Source organism: Cibotium barometz, chromosome 32 (genome assembly GCF_041138505.1).
Source record: "Cibotium barometz isolate CiBa-2024 chromosome 32, ASM4113850v1, whole genome shotgun sequence".
NCBI classification, from domain to species: domain Eukaryota; kingdom Viridiplantae; phylum Streptophyta; class Polypodiopsida; order Cyatheales; family Cibotiaceae; genus Cibotium; species Cibotium barometz.
The window spans coordinates 38,283,671-38,300,661 of record NC_141077.1 but is presented as its reverse complement, the minus strand read 5'-3'; the positions used below and the strand labels follow the sequence as shown (position 1 = coordinate 38,300,661).

Sequence of the window (16,991 nt, the reverse complement as noted above, 5' to 3'; positions counted from 1 at the left end):
TGGTCAGTGGTAGAGAAAGCTCTCCTGAAGCGTGCCTGCCCTGATGAGCGTAAACCTGCTCGCTCAGCATATAAGCTAAGCTCCTGCTCCAGCACTGCACCATAGAGTTTGGCCAGCACGTGGCCAACCATAACCGTCCTGTAGTTGCTCGGATCGAGCATATCCCTTGTTTTGTGAATCGGCACAATGGTGTGCATCGTCCACTCCGCAGGCAAACCCTCTGCTAGTGCCCTGTTAAACAGGTGTGCAAGAAAAGGAGCTAAAGAATCTACTGCATATATGAGATGCTCACCCTGCAAGCCCATATGGTCGGCGGCCCGTCCATGCTGTAGGCGGTGGATAGCTTCCTGTACCATCGAGTGGGTAAAGAAGCTAGCTGTGGTAGGTCGAGGCTCCTGTGGCTGAGGTATAGGTGGCTGCTGTGGGGCATGGTATAGACCCTCTGCATATGTGTGCCATGTCTGTGGGTCTGCAATAGGTGTCGGGGTCCGGGGCTCTCTGAAGTGCCGCCATGAGACAGGGCTATCTCTACTCATGAAGAAATGAAAGATCTCTAGCTCCTGTATCTCTGCAAAGGCCCGCCTTTTGCGGCGAGTAAGTCTCCTCATCTCTCTCCTCGACTCCTGCTCTGTGATGGCTCCCAAGGCTCTCTGTATGCGGAGTCGTGAGTATAGGGCTCTGCACTCGTCATCATACCATCTGTTCTGGGGCATAGTCCCAGGTCTCGCAGGCTCTCCTGAGTGTACACGATGTGGGAAGCTCTGTAATGCAGCTGTGTGTAAGAGTGATGCGAGCTGGGCTGTAATGGTATCCATAGATGCCAGGGGATCCATGAGTAGGAGCCCATCCTCTACTCTGCCAGTGTATATGTCTGCCATGTCATGTGTGAAGTAGATGGTAGTGTGTGGCGTCGGTATGTGAGGGGCTGGTGATACTGGTGATCCGGCTAGTGAAAATGCCAAGTATGTATGATCTGCCCCAATAGGACGAGGTGGAATGGAGAATGAGGTGACAAGCTGTGATGCCTCCAAAGACCCCATAATGTAGTCTACTACCGTGCCTCCGGTCCGTGTATGACCCCCATGTGGGAAGCATGTCAGCCCTCCTGATCCCGGCCACTGTAGCATCCCGTTTATAAATAACGAGACGATGCCTAGCTCCCAACTCTAGTAAGTGGTCCCCATAATGTCCTCTGTCTGGTCCAGTGTCCTCTGATGCCCGACTAGCCCCTATCTCCTCTGGATCCACAGGGTGGAGGATCTCCATGTCATCATAGTCATACACCTCACACTGTCTGCTCTGTGTGTGGGCATTGAAGTCGGCCGTAAGAAATACTTCCCCTAGTGTAGAATAGTGCATAATCTCCTCTGACAGACAAGTGTATGGCGAGGCTCCTATCTCCTCCTCCTGTGGCATGTCCTCCGTAATGACATAGGAGGATCCTGATGGAGAAAAGTAACATAGAGCTATGTATATAACCCTGTCCTGTGAGAGCTGTAAGCTGATCCACATGTATCTGGCCTCTGGATCCTGTGCTACCACTCTCAGTCTCCCCTGTAGCTCCCGTCTGAATAGGACTGCTACTCCCCCCGACCCTCTCGAGGTACCCTGGCGTGTGGTCCTCCTGTATGCTGACTCCCACTGGAATCCCTCTACTCGAGGTAGCCCTCTCTCTGGGCTCTGATGTGTCTCTGTCAGAAGTATGATGTCTCTCCCCACCATAACATGCTCCAGTCGTCCAGGCTGCACCCATAGTGAACCATTACAGTTCCATACTGCTATGTGTATCTCTGTCAGTGGCCTGGTCTGTGTCCCATAGGCCCCAAACCGCTAATCCATGGGCCGGCCATCAATGATGACCCGACCATCTCGATAGAAGGCCTTCTTGCCTTCTCTCCTCGCGTGTAAGACTCGTGGCATGCAAGTTCTCCTATGCTCAAGCTGCATCCTCGTGAGATCATCATCCAAGAAAATAGGAGCTCCCTCTAAACCCCGTAGTATGACCCTCTTCCTCATGAATGTGACCCTCTCCGTCTCTCCTGCAAACTGTAGGATGAGGGCTCGCTTGCGTGTTGAGTCTTTCCCGGCTCTCCATGCTTTGGTGAAGGGGAGAGGGTGCTCTTCCTTGTAGCCGAGCTTCATGCATAGAAGCTGTCCATCTTTCTCGAGTGGAGTCGGGTGTCTCGGCTATACCTGTGACTCGAATGTTGAGGCGGCGGGCATGCCTCATCTTCTCCTCCTCAATGGTGGTGTGAATGATTTGGTTTTCTTCCCTTTGAGAGAGTCAACTAATGATAGGAAACTCAAGATTCACAACTGATTGATACGACTAGATTGCATTATACGATATGAGAGTACAAAGGGGGTTTTTATGTCGATGGTGAGGGGTAGAGTTGTGATAGAGATTATGTGATGGGTTGTGGACTTGAGTGGGCCACATAGCCAGTCTCATGTCCACACATAATGCATGGCTATAAGTTAGGTGCGAAGGGTGGTTTCCCATGAGGTGCACACACGGGCTAGAGTGGATTCACACACAAGCTCTAAGATATCCAACATTTATAATAGCATGAAGCTTTGCAATGGCAATAGGTGCCAGCAAGGGAAAGTGTTGCACTGTGCTTGGATTGGATACAACAAGTGATAATGAGGAGCTGCCTTATATAGTGAATATATGAACTGGCCGACTGCCCCTAGAAACGGGCGGACAGCTTCACGACTTACTAAACAACGAGAAATAGGTAAAAGCCCATAAAATAGAGATGGCCCCATAACACTGAGATGCACGATTTCTAACACCCCCTCTGCAGCTCATAGTGTGCAAGAGTTTGATGAAGATGCAACTAGGGACCCTCCAGTATTGTAGATATCACCTCGGAGAGAGCACCCGCCAGCCTGTTTCCTCAAAATAAAATGCCACGAACAACAAGGAACTTTGCTTGGCTCCGAATTCCCACACCAGTGTGTAGTGAACTCCAAGAATAAGATGATGAGCTGCTAGACACACCGCGCCCATAATCCCCAACAGTGGACTGTGAACACATCACGTCCCAAAAGCCTCGAACAATGAACTTGGAACAGATTTTGTCCATAATCGCTGCCACACCAAAGATGACCATGTCATGCCAGATTTTTAATGCTTGGAACGCCGACTCATGTACCAAAAAATGGAGCTGTTACTAGCCCCCTCTCCCGCCCACAAGCCTCCTTTGGCTGGAAGCACATGGGGGAAAACTGTCGGAATACGCAGCGGATATGAGACACATACACACTTTTTTTTTTTTTTGGGTGGAATCATAAGTATATTAGATTTACAAGATGACTATCCAAAGTAGATAGTCTCAAAGTACATCAACTGAAGATGTCAATATAAGACAAATATACATCATGATCTATTTGGTCAACCTGCATGCAATCGAAGAAAGATTGATGCAGGGAGTACCGAAAGAAAGAAAAAGCAGAAAAAGCTGCATCACCGAAAACTCCATGGTTGCGAACTTTCCATAGTGTCCATAAAGCCCAGTAGCGCACCCATGAGAAGAAAAGAGTGAATTCTGGTCTGGGCAAATGAAGACCAAATAGCCACAAAAACTTTCCAAATTTCATATTTGGAAATCTAGCCCGCAGAAGCTAGATGATAGGAAGAAAAAACTGACGAGAAGAAGGACAGTTCCAAAAAATATGAATGACTGTCTCCCTGGAAGCAGAGCATCTATGGCAAGTAGATGAGGATATATGTCTGCGTGCCAGAAACTGTCCTGAGGGAATAACAACCAAAAGAACGCGCCACAAAAAAAGCTGTTGTCGAAGAGGAAGCTTCGAATGCCAAAGAGATCGCAATCGTCTTTTCCACCACAAAGACGACCGATGCATATGCCAGAAGAGATTTGCCCGTTCAAAAACCCAAGGTAATGGCAACAAATGTTTATACAGACCAGCAACTGTAATATCAGATAGCCTATGAGACACACACACACACACACACACACACACACACGTATTTATGTATATTTGTAAACCTTTTGCCATTTATCCGGCTGTTCTACCTTTCTTTTGTGTTTCTACTTGCCATTAGAACACGTGATGGATGGTTTGACGCTTTTTGAGGAAGATCTCATGAAGTTTTGTTATTTTTTAGTTTGGTAACTAAATGGGATTTTTTTTTGCTAAATATTGTCAAATCAATGTGTGTAAGGACAACTGACTGTGGAGTATGTTATAAATCAAGTCCTGCATCTCATTTTTTGACCAAGTCTTTCACATTGCTGATTTGGCAGATTCAGAGCGGGATGGAATTTTCTGAGAGTGCATGCTGGCTACCTGGACAGGGAAAACACTACGGAATGCTTTAGTCCAAATATGAGTTGGCATCAAATACCTCTAGAAAATGGTTTGAGAGTTTGTAATCATTTGTTCCCTTCCGATATGTGTCCTGATCTTATCTCATGTGTAGGGGTCATCCCAAAAGATCCTATTACAACTGTCTCATCATTTGCAAATTCAGCATATCATGTTGAGGACCACGAAGCATTATTTCATGACATTGTTATAGGATTTTGGAATGGGAAGATTATAAAGTATAGAAAAGGCACAGTTGTCGCAGAAAGTGAACTTGAAGATGCTCCGATATCACTGTGAGCTCTCTGCTTTATTGTTGGACAAGATCCGTGCCTGCTTGAAAGCCTATGCTTGCCAATATTGATTTCTTCTAATTCACAACTTTTGGGTTTGGAAGCCGATCTACTGTCAGTATGCTGCAGGCAGTTCGCTATAGTTGCAGGAGGTCAGGGCATTGTGTTGTGTACTCTCAATGGGGAACTCAGTGCGGTTGTTGCCCTGTGTGCAGAGACCCTGAACATACTTAAAGGTAACCCATGGATTGTGTTGTGGTTTGATTATTGCAAAACAGCATCATGAAAGGTCTTACGGTATGAAGATATACCATTTTTTCCAGCTTGGGCAGGATCCTGGAATGCTTTAGTTGGAGATTTTCAGATGGTCGGGCACGACCAGCTGCTTATACTATCTTTGTCAGCAGAGACTGAGGCACCATCGACCCCTTCTGTTGATAGCTATTTGATGCCTCAACAACTTACTGATCTTAGAAATTGCTACTTTTCAAGCCTTCAACAGCCCTCACAGCCTGATTCTTCAGGTATGGTATGTTTTGTATGGAGGTAGATGCTCTTAAAAAGTGAAGTGTAGTCGTTATTCAAGTACTCATGCCAGCATTCATAAGAGTAATAGGATTGGTGTATTTTCACCAAATTGGGGGGACAATGTCACGTGCTTCATAGTTGAGAGGACTATAGAGTCATAACATCATGATCTTTGTAAATAAAGGGTCGGTCCAGTGCTTGAACATAATCATCTGAACGAGCTGGTCTTGGCGGCACCAGTGCTTATGGTTACCATTGTGCACACTATCATGTGGAATGCTCTCTGCCTCTAGCACTGATCCATAGAGTTTGGCCAACGTGTGGCTAATCATGATCGTTTTGTAATTATTAGGATCAAGGGGATCTCCGGCTTTGAGGATGGGGGTGATGGCTTTAGCGAACCAAGAGGGTGGAAATCCTTCACACAGGGATCTATTGAACATGTAGGCTAGTAGGGGCGCTAGGTATCATCGGCATGTGAGATGTACTCGGTAGTGAGTCCCTCGTGATTTTGGACTCAGTCCTTTTTTTTCTTTCCGACTTTCCTTAGGCCCAAGATCCTCTCGATGACTGATTTTTCACCGCTTGTAGGCGATGCCGCCAAGGAATCACCAAGGGGGGTTTTGAACCTTGGACCTCTTGGTCCTTGGCAAACACCTTCACCACTTGAGCTACGTAATGGGCTTTCCCATTACGTAGTCTAGAAATGGCCTCAAGGACCATGCCTTTTGTGAGTGGTGGAGCGGGGATCTAGTGGTGGTAGGGGTAGAGGTGGTCGATGGGGGATATAATAGAGGTGCATAGGCGTGCCATGTGTCTAGGCAGGTGATAGGTGTGGGGGGCGATGTTTTGGGAGTTTCCTCCAGACCTCTTTCTAGTTCAGTTGTAAACAAAGTTGGGTATAGCTCATCCTCTTTCCGAGCGTAGAACTCCCGTTTCTTGTGTTGGTGAGCCGTTGAGAAATCCGTTATGCTTGGCGCTCTGTGATTTGCCCAATCCGTACCTCATGCTTAAGATGGGAGTGTGTGGCTTGGCATTCGTCATCATACCAACAGTTTTGGGGCATGGAACAACAAGGTGGCTTGGCGATAGATCTCTGTATGCAGATGAAAGAAATGGTGGTAAATGTGTGGAATATGGTGGTGAGTTGTGATGTGAGGGTGGGTAGGGGGACGGTAGGTTCCACATCCTGGAGTTGGTGGTGGATGTGGTTGGAGTAAACTGTTGAAATATACAAGTGAATAGGGTGTGTGCGGGAACAAGCCCTTAGCAAGAGACTGTAAAAGAGAATCTGTAAATGAGTGAGAAGCTGTGAAAAGGTGAGAAGTATCTACTGGGAGAGAATAAAGGGTAGCATGAGAAGATTTAGGATTTGTGGAGATATTCTGGGAAGAGGTGGAGAGAATCAAGCAAAAGAGGTGGAGTGAATAAGGAGAGATCTGTGGGATTAGATGCTTGGATGTAAACTCTATAAATTGAGGCATTGGCCTACTGAGAATTTGCTGGTTTTTGATTATCCATGCCTACATTAAGCTATCAGTTAATTGCTCACCAATCATGTCTTAATTATCGTCTAATCTCTTTTCTAATGATGTTGATTCTAGCATTTGATCCACCATAGCTCATCACATTGCTGCAAATTTAACATGGTATCAGAGCCTAGCTTAGAATCCATCAAATTTATGAGCCCATTATCTTGCTAATCATCTAGTTAATCAAGATTAGTAGATAATCAAGTTTTTACCTCTTTTTTTTCAAGAGCTTTTGTACCCCCAGCTCGTGAAGAGGCTTGATCTCCCTCCAGGCTTAACAATAGGCTTCAAGCCTTTAGCCACACATAGCCACAAGCCCTATGCTCCAACCCATCAACGCAACTCGTTAAAACTGCCAAGTGTTGCAGTGGCAAATCGCGAATTCGCCAGTGCCAATTTTCTGAAGAGAATTGCAGATCTACTCCTCCACAGAAGACATTGCTCTAATTCCTCTTTGCCCTAGGGGTTTTCAAGGGTGCTCTACAAGCTGGTGAAGACAGTTTTTGATTTCATCACGTCTACAGTGAGATCCAAGCTCTCCATCAAATCTGCAGGTGACTTTGGTAAAACAGAGATTAAGCATTCAATGTTTGGTCAAATCTTGTGTTTTTTGGCTTAAGCCTCTACTAGACTAATTGCTATTGGGGTTGAGCTCATTTAAACTCTAAGGTCCCAGATCTGGACTCTTCGCATACTCTGTTTTCTGCACACAAAACAAAGGATTATTTTGCTAATCAGTGATTAATCAACACTAATCACTGTATTTTGATGCAATTGAGGGTTCATATTAACCATTGGGTATCTGATACAGATCCCTATAACTTCAAATTGCAATTCGGAGATGGTTTGGTACTCCAATCATTTAGTACAGATTTGTTACCTTTGGTTTAATGTAATTTCTGGTGAATTTATGCTGATAAATCTGTTGTAATCATCACCTAAACACTAGATTGAGTTGTAAAAGGGTAGACACTGTCCTTGAATCTTGAAATTGGATTAAGAGGTAAGACCCCCTTCACATCATCATGAGTACGGCACAAGAGATAGCCAAATTTAATGGGGAGGAGTTTTATACATGGCAAACAAAAACCATGTATTTGCTTATGAGGAGAAATCTATGGGGGCTAGTTGAGGGAAGAGATGAATGCCCAGAGGTGAGTGGGAAAAATGAGTGGAAGAGTAGGAATGAGAAAGCATTAGGACTTATCGCACTCAGTTTCGCGGTCACTATATGAGTACTAATTACACTGTCGGATGGGAGTTTGTGTGAAAAAGTTGATACGGTGCATCAACTTTGTTGTTGACGCAATGCACCAACTTTGCATACACAAAAAAGTTGATACGGTGCATCAACTTTGTTATTGATGCAATGCACCAACTTTGCATACACAAAAAAGTTTTCAAAAGTGGATGCATGTCATCAAATTTTCCACACTAACTACATGTTGTGTATCAACTCGATGCATGGCATCAAGTCTATGTGGAAAAGTTGATGCCATGCATCCACTTTTAAAAACTTTGTTTGTGTATGTAGCATGAGAAGATTTAGGATGTGTGGAGATATTCTGGGAAGAGGTGGAGAGAATCAAGCAAAAGAGGTGGAGTGAATCAAGGAGAGATCAGTGGGATTAGATGGATGTAAACTCTATAAATTGAGGCATTGGCCTAATGAGAATTTGCTGGTTTTTGATTATCCATGCTTACATTAAGCTATCAGTTAATTGCTCACTAATCATGTCTTAATTATCATCTAATCTCTTTTCTAATGATGTTGATTCTAGCATTTGATCCACCATAGCTTATCACATTGTTGCAAATTTAACATAAACAAGGTCAAGCTTATGATCAAAATGGACCTTGGGTGTAATGTGAGATTTTGGGGGGGGAGGGGGGGGTGGGTGGCGGAGGGACGGGTGGTGTGTAGGTAAGAGTGAAAGAGAGGTAGGCATGGTCAGCTTCAAAGGGGTGTGGTGGGAAGGAGAAGTCGGGGAGGAGGTGTGCCAAAGCCGGAGATCCCATAAGGTAGTCCACGGTGCTAGTACCTCCTGAGTGAGGGAAGGAGGTGAGGGCGTCAGAGGAGGGCTATCGAGACATCCTGTTATAGATAACAAGACCATGTGTAGCTCCCTGCTCTAAGAAATATCTCCCATACACCGTGACCTCCTCACAGTCCTGTGATGATCTTTGCAGCCCTCTGTCAGTGATGTCCAGCTCTTGTAGTCTGATAGGGTCGTCCAGATCGAGTAGTGGGACTTGTTGAAACTTGAGACTCCCTGTCTTGGCGTTGAAGTCCTCGAGTAGGAGGACTTCCCCTAGCTGTGAGAACTCCATAATATCCCCATATAATTGTGTAGCTCCTTGCTCTAAGAAATATCTCCCATACACCGTGACCTCCTCACAGTCCTGTGATGATCTTTGCAGCCCTTTGTCAGTGATGTCCAGCTCTTGTAGTCTGATAGGGTCGTCCAGATCGAGTAGTGGGACTTGTTGAAACTTGAGACTCCCTGTCTTGGCGTTGAAGTCCTCGAGCAGGAGGACTTCCCCTAGCTGTGAGAACTCCATAATATCCCCATATAATTGTAAGTACGGTGACTGGCCATGCTGTGCGGGATAAGGGGAGTAGCACGGTGCAAATTAACACACAGCAGTGTGGATGACTCTGCCACGGCTAAGCTGTAGCCACACTCAAAGATACCATGCATTGCTTCTGGACGATGCTTGGAATATGTCAGAGATGGGATCTAAAAAGCACAGCTACCCCGCCTGAGTCACGTACTCGTTGTGATGTGCGGGTCTCGCCTCGGAAAGCTGACTCCCACTTATACCTAGCTATGTATGGTAAGCCCCTCTCAAGGCTCTGATGAGTCTTTGTATAGAAAATGACATCCCTGTGTGTGAGAATCTCGCTCAAACCTCTTGGATTCGACCACAGGGTGCCAGAGCTGGCATGGGTATCTCTAACTCTCTTACTGCAGGATTCATAGAGTACCCACTCCTGATAGATCTCATCGGAGCCCGGCTCTTCAGGGACTAGTCAACGATGGGAGATAATCAGTAACATAGCTGCATGGCATATACGGTGGGCCTGTTGTAGCCAGGCCATTAAGCCCCCCCACCCCACACCAAATCCCCCCTTCTAATGAGGTAGTTTCCCTCCAAGAGTGGCCAGCCATAGAGTGAACCACCCTCCCTGTTTTCTTTTTCCTCTTAATGAGGGTTCTGAGCATGCACACTTAACCTATGGCTGCTGTTTTTAACTAACAGAAGAATCTTTTTCTTCGGAAAAAAAAGGAGAAGCGATGAATACGTTGCCGCAAGGATCTCAAAAAAGGGAATTCACCCATTAGTCACTTACGAGCAGGTGTGGTAGCTTAGTAATGGGATGCTCCCGTCAGGTTATTTAAGATGTTTTAAAAAGGCAAGGATGTTATAGAAGGTGTTGCCTTGTGAGTAGTTTGACACAGTGCTGCAGCCTTCGGAGGGATTCACAATGTAACAGGAGGCCTAGTGGGATCATGTGGGTGATGTCAGCAATGGTTGGCATCCTGGTAAGGCGATAGGGCATTGTGAATCTTTTTAGTAGCCCCAACAAGGCCTTCGGTTCACTTAGTTGAGGTAACGAGACCTTTGAGAGGGTGAGGGGCCTAAGGAAGAGCTTAGATGCTATGTGTGCATGTACCATGGGTCGTAGGCTCCTCCAGGACGTTGTGGCTGAGGGGCTACTCAATCTTGGCTCATTGTGTTGCATCTTTAATAACGCTTGCTTTTCTCAATGGTGGAAATTTTTGATAAACAAAGTCAGAGTACACAACTTTATGATATTAAATACCAGTTATTCAAAAAATTCATAATCTTTCTTCCTGCATGCTTGCTGCAGTATTGATTTGCTGTTGGTTCAAGTGAAGGCTCTATATTGAAGGTCAATTTTGGCCTTATGGGCTAATTCTTTCTAATCCTTATTGGAGGCATCTTTTGTTTTGTTTAGTCAGGGCAAGTGAAGCGCACAAGATCCACAGTCTCAATGCAATAGCACAATGCCTGCAGTCTCGGGTGGAAGCTGGATTGGTGCAAATGAAACACTTGGAGGAACAGGTTAGAAATCTGTAGTTTCCAACAGTGCTAAAAAAAATTCACTCAGTGGGCTTTCATTATTGTTTGTTTTGTGGATTTGCAGAGAGCAACAAAAGCAGAACTTGTGCAATCTTCTTGTAAATTGCTACAAGTAAGCTGTGTTTGTGGTTTAAATAGCTGATTCTGCTTCGTTGTGATTCTTTGTTGATTCTGTTGATATCAAGAGGAACAAGATTTTTACCAGAAGTACTCTTTTTCCATCAAAATCCTTTTTTGCTGTGAGTTTGGTGCCCGGGTTCAAGCCTGGGACCTGCCGTCACTCACAACCACTTGGGTTAGAGTCCGCTGTTTTCTGCACTATGCTATTTACCAATACCAGATCTTTGCGAAAAAACTGTGCTTAACTTCATTAGCGAGGTTCTATGTCTTAAAGCAACACAATATGGTGCTTCTGTGTGCAGGAGATGGCTATAAAACATGAATATTTTCAAGCACCGGGAGAATTTTCAGGTCGCATTGCCAAGCCTGATTTTCTTGGAAAAGTTGTGCAAGCTTCAATAAGGCAACAGGGAACATGTGGAAGGACATGGTTTCTTTTGGTGGATATCCAGAACCTTTCTCAAGAGTAAGCAGAAGATTTTTTGAACAGTTTTATGTGATGTTGCCATACATACATACATACATACATTGTAACATACATACTTACATATAGATAGATAGATACATACATACATTCATCGCATCTATACATCACATACATACATGCATGACATATGCATACATCACATATTAGTCTCTCTCTCCCACACACACAGGTGCGCATGCGCATGCACACACATGCACATGTTGGTATATATCCATGTCCAAGAATCCTACCCTCTGTATGGAAATGATATAATATCCATGTGCCAAAGACCATAACCACACATATATAAAAAAGTATGCTTATCCAGAAATTTCATAGAAATATATTCACAAAGGCATTCATCGAGCATTAATAAAGGATAACAAGAATATGAAGTTTTGGAATGAAAGAAACTCACATTATTCTGCATATAGTTAAGAGAAGAAATAGGGTTAAACTCCTTTTGTTTTTCAGGGATATAGTTCTACATGATCTAAGTTTGTCATTGACCACTATCAGAGGGCTGATATCAGGAAGCTCTTCTGTCGTACAGTCGCTGTGTGCAATGGACAAAGGGAAGCACTTAGTAGCTGCTGTTTCTCTAATGGACCTTCCTGATGCTTCAACTTTTCCCAAAATACATATATTGCTAGGTGTGACAGTATCCATAGGTGATGCTTGCTGCGGACGCCTTACACTGCCTGCTGCAGGCAATCTAGAGAATGGCAAAGGAAACTGTTATATGCACAGAGTGTGGATTGGGCAAGTTAATATGGACAGTATCCTTAATACTGGGTGCCTTGATCCAACAGCTGTTCCACTTGAGTTCAGGGAAGGTGTGAGTTATCTTTTGTTTTTTCTCAAGCACAATCTGTAATTTCAACCTTCTTATTTCAGCTTTGTTATCTAAAATATAAGACACTAGAAGCTCTCAAACTGTGATGAATCCTTTCTTCCTAAACCATTATCACAACAAACACACTATCTTGTCTTTTTAAAGTGGCCAGCTTAAGAGCTTGCTTGTTTCCTCAAGTGTATGTGGACTATCTTTCCAAGTGCATTTGCCAAATGTTTTATGTAGCATATTTTTTCTTTTCGGGTGTTTGCAACCTTAGCCTTGTAGGATTTATTGAGTTAAAAGTTGCACACACATGGCAGTTCTCAAAGTGTGAACTTAGAGCCTAGCAAAATTCAACTGCCTTTGAGTTGTTCAGTAGAGTGTAGATGGGTGGAAGCTGAGAAAGGGCCACTGTAAAAGAAGCTTCACAGCTGTTGTCTGATAATCAATTTGAAAGCTATGTTCTTATCATAAAAGAACTATAGCTTAGGACAAGATATTTAAGGCAGTACTTCTCATTTCATGTAGAATTCACCCCTACATACTCTGGTAATGTCATGTGCACACTTGCTGTACTAGGGACCTAGGCTGCGGCCATGTGGACATTCTTGCCAATTTGATATTGTGTTAATTCTTTCTATCTTTAGTGGTGCATATGCCCTATCAACTACCTTTTTGTTGTAATAATTCTTTCTATTTGTTATGATCCTTAGTGCTAGGCTTCATTATGGCTGAGTCTGACCTGTATCTCTGGAGCTCTGATAGAAACGAAGTACACAAACCTTTGTATAAATGTATGCTCTTGTATGTTTGTGTGTGTGTGCACGCACGTGGAGTGTGTGTGTGTGGGAGCATATATTGATACCAAGTTCTACACCCACTATTGGGCACTGATGACGTTAGTGGGGATGTCGTAGTATCTAGTCTATACTATGCATGATGGAGTTGATGGTTTATTTTCTTGTGGATGACTACCATGAGGTTATAAATTGCACTTTCTTATAAGGTGAATTTGGGCATGTTCTTGGATTCATCTAGGTATATGTTTATGTTGTATTAGCGGATATGCAAATTTCACATTGTGAAGTTTTTGTCCAAGTTGCAGCTAGTTGATATTGTGTTAATTCTTTCTATCTTTAGTGGTGCATATATCAACTACCTTTTTGTTGTAATAATTCTTTCTATTTGTTATAATCTTTAGTGCTAGGCTTAATTAAGGTTGAGTCTGCCCTGTATCTCCGGAGCTCTAACAAAAACTTAGTACACAGACCTTTGTATAAATGTATGCTCTTGTATGTGTGTGTGTGTGTGTGTGTGCACGTGGAGTGTGTGTGTGTGGGAGCATATATTAATACCAAGTTCTACACCCACTATTGGGCACTGATGACGTTAGTGGGGATGTCGTAGTATCTAGTCTATACTATGCATGATAGAGTTGATGGTTTATTTTCTTGTGGATGACTACCATGAGGTTATAAATTGCACTTTCTTATAAGGTGAATTTGGGCATGTTTCTAGATTCGTCTAGGTATATATATTCTTGCCAATTTGTACGCTACTAAGGTGCCACGTGGACATTTTGTTTACTAAAGACTGATACGTCACCAGGCACCATCTAGATCTAGGGTCACTTTAGTTTCAAAGTCTCAATGCAAGTCCCAAAATATGTAACCCACTTGCAAGCTGCAATGATATAAATCTGTCCAAGACATTTATTAGGTCTTTCATCAGGTGCTTGGAATAGTAGTCAGGTCATGTAGAGGGTAAAATATCCACTTGTGTGAAAGGGTTTTGTCATGTGCATAGTGTATATCTACCGTGTGCTACACGCACACAAGACTAGCTTCGAGGTTTGGGGAAGCTTGGAGCTAGGCAGGCTGATTGGCAAGCTGAGTTAGGGATAGACTAACGGGCGGGCACCCAAGTATGGACGGGCGGGCGTCCAAGTGTGGACGCCCGCCGATGATGACCGGCCAAGAGCCTATAAAAGGGTGGCCAAGGTTAGTCATTAGTCATATAGAGAATCTCGCGAGTTTGTGAGAGCTCTATGGTCTTGGAGCCTGGATCTAGTGGAGACGTGCACCTGTTTTATGCAGCCAAGGCCGGTAGCAATCTCGAGGCCCACAAGGGTAGCTTCGTGGCGGTATGGGACGTCGCGAGGAGGAGATTGGTTGGTACGTCAACCTAGTTAGCTCAGCTCGTGGCTCGGTGGGGACAGCCAAGACTGTGGGCTTGCCCACGGCTGTCATGGTTGGGAGGTGAGTCAGGCCTGCACCCCCTTGTTGTTTGTTTGTTTGTTTGCAGGATTCGAGTCTCGTACCACGAACGATCACGAGGAGATCCGGTGGGGATTTGACAGGTTTGTCTAAGGTTATTATGAAGGTAAAACGAGGATCAAATGTATACATAAGAGGGGCCAGGGTCATTGGGCAAGGCAGCCCACGCGCACCCATTTGGGTGCCCAAGCAAAGGGGCAAAGGTTGGCCAACAAGGGCGGAGAGGTTTTGCATTTATTTGTCGACAGGCACACTCGGCCTGTGCAGGGCTGGCCAACCAGCACTCATGAGCCTATGTATGGGTGTTTCCCTTGCCACTCATAAACCCTAATAGAGAGCACCAGGCTCTGATACCATGATGAAAAACAAGTAGAGGGAGAGGAGACACACACACAGGACCCATTCCTCATTCATCAATTCTCAGCTTTTGTGTGTTGAATTCCAGCCTCTAGCAAGCAAGGGGAGTTTTAACAGGAGGAAAAAAGGGGGTCTGTTTGTGCAGTGGGTTTTCCAGCCAACAGTGTGGGCTTGGAAAATGAAGATTCTCATGAAATCTGTGGTTGCCTACAGCCAAGGGTTCTACCATTTGGTCCCCGTCATCCACCAGGAGGATGTTCCTTGCAGGAAAACCTTAATTCAGGTCAGTTCTGTGTTTAAACAGTTATTGGTCCTATTCCTTGTAATCTTTATCTTGCAACAATATAAACAAATACACCAGCAAGGGATGGGGGCCCTTAGGTGGGTGATTGGGACCCAATACCTTGTACTGTGCACACTTGCTTTTCTTTTCTCTCTTCCCAAATCAGGAAGCTAATGCACTCCTTGATCATAATTAAAAGCTTCCGCTACGCTTTATGTTACATTGGTATCATAGCCTATTCTTTGACAAAAGGTGGTGCTGAATTTTTCTGTGTGGATGGTTTTCCTTGCCCCAGTAGGAGCAGCCACAAAGGAGGTGCTGATTTTTTTCCCTTGTGGATAGTTTATCGTGTTCTGGGCAAGAACCCATAAGAGCAGCCCACTTGAAGCTTAGTGGATGGTCTTATTGCGCTCCAGTAGACTCGTTGAGCCTCCTGCTATGGATACCTTGGAAGAGCAACATTCCTTGGAGGAACACTCCACCATTAAGAGCGAACTTGGCATTCCCCAAGTTTCTGATCGCAATATTTCCCCCCAAGCTATACCCAATAACCCTACCGTGGATTCTCTTATGACGATGATGCAAGTTTTCTTGTAACATAACCTTCAGACCTGAGAAACCCCAAGGAGGAGGCACTACATCAGAGGGACATGGAGATGGAGACTTTCGCCACATGCACCATGTGTCCTAGGGTGCTACGTGGACATTCCTTCTTCATCTAGGATAGATGATCCTGTTTCTGATGGGTCTTGAGCATGTTGTGAGCCCTAGTCGAAGGGGAAGGTTGCTATGTGTTGTCGAGGTCTTTAGCATCTACAGCAGCACCGACCCCAACCGGCTGGTGTATGATAATGGTCTCTGGCAGAGCGTCCTCGGGGTAGCCCGGATCTTGGACCAGGCCGTCCAGCTGACCATCATTGCCATCAGTATACTTGTCCCCATCCGTTGCTCGCAAGATTTGGCCGCTCTAGTGGCGCCGCAGCCAGACTTCCAAGGGGGTTTCGCTGGTCTGAAGACCCCTCTCTTCATCTTCTATGTGCTGGTGCTCTTGTCAAGCTGAAAACCAATCATTCGTGGGGGAGGCATGGTAGAGAAGGGGTAGAGAGGAGTTGGGAGAGGCTGCAAGGCCTGCGCATCAGTAGGCCAGGAAAAGGTTGAAAATGCAGCACTTGGATTGAAATGAGAGGATGGGGCCGAGGAACAGCTCCAGCTGGGTTGAAGGGAAGCGGTGGAGGTGCTCCAGCAGCAGCAGGCCACAGAGGGCAGGTTTGGTTCTTTTGCTACCCTCTTTGCAAGCTGTAATGGTTATACAAGCCCAATTGGACACTTATTACACCACTTGGTCGGGTGTTTGGGAAGGCTAAGCCAGTCTCAAGTTCTTGCCCAAGTCTCGGGCAATTAGGTTTGGCCATGTTTGAAAGCCATGCACTTATATGGTTACTAATAACGTTTTTTTTTTTGGGGCCATGGTTCTGGACAGCCCATGGGCACCCTTCAAGGTGGACGAGATTGGGACAATGGACCAAAAGAAGGGGCAATAAGGTCACCTATCTAAAGTGACTTAAGGGCACACCTTTTGAGGCTACCCTAGCCCTTTGGATGCCTATATATAGGGCTGACCTGAGGCCTAAGAGATCATCTTGATATCCATCATCTTGTGGGCATTCAAAGGTAAGCAAGGGAGGAAAACGCACCGTAGCAAGAGGGCAACTAGGTCAAGCTTGTGCAGAAGGGGCTTCAGCCCAATAACACACATCATCAAAACGCAGCCCCTTATGATGATGTGTCCATGGGCTAGGTTAACGCATCATAGGCCGCCAGGACAGCAGCATAACGCATCAAAGAGGCAC

General features: G+C 45.0%; 1 protein-coding gene across 1 annotated transcript in view; it reads left to right on the top strand.

Annotated features, from left to right (window-relative positions):
* The window catches only part of LOC147620166 (uncharacterized), a 75,267-nt gene that overhangs the window by 16,543 nt on the left and 41,733 nt on the right, over window positions 1–16,991 (top strand). Inside the window, exons 5-12 of the mRNA XM_086772361.1 lie at window positions 4,278–4,390; window positions 4,553–4,634; window positions 4,761–4,867; window positions 4,955–5,155; window positions 10,677–10,783; window positions 10,866–10,913; window positions 11,224–11,387; window positions 11,862–12,223. Coding sequence (XP_086628487.1) covers window positions 4,278–4,390; window positions 4,553–4,634; window positions 4,761–4,867; window positions 4,955–5,155; window positions 10,677–10,783; window positions 10,866–10,913; window positions 11,224–11,387; window positions 11,862–12,223 — 1,184 coding nt within the window. The remainder of the gene's footprint in view (window positions 1–4,277; window positions 4,391–4,552; window positions 4,635–4,760; window positions 4,868–4,954; window positions 5,156–10,676; window positions 10,784–10,865; window positions 10,914–11,223; window positions 11,388–11,861; window positions 12,224–16,991) is intronic.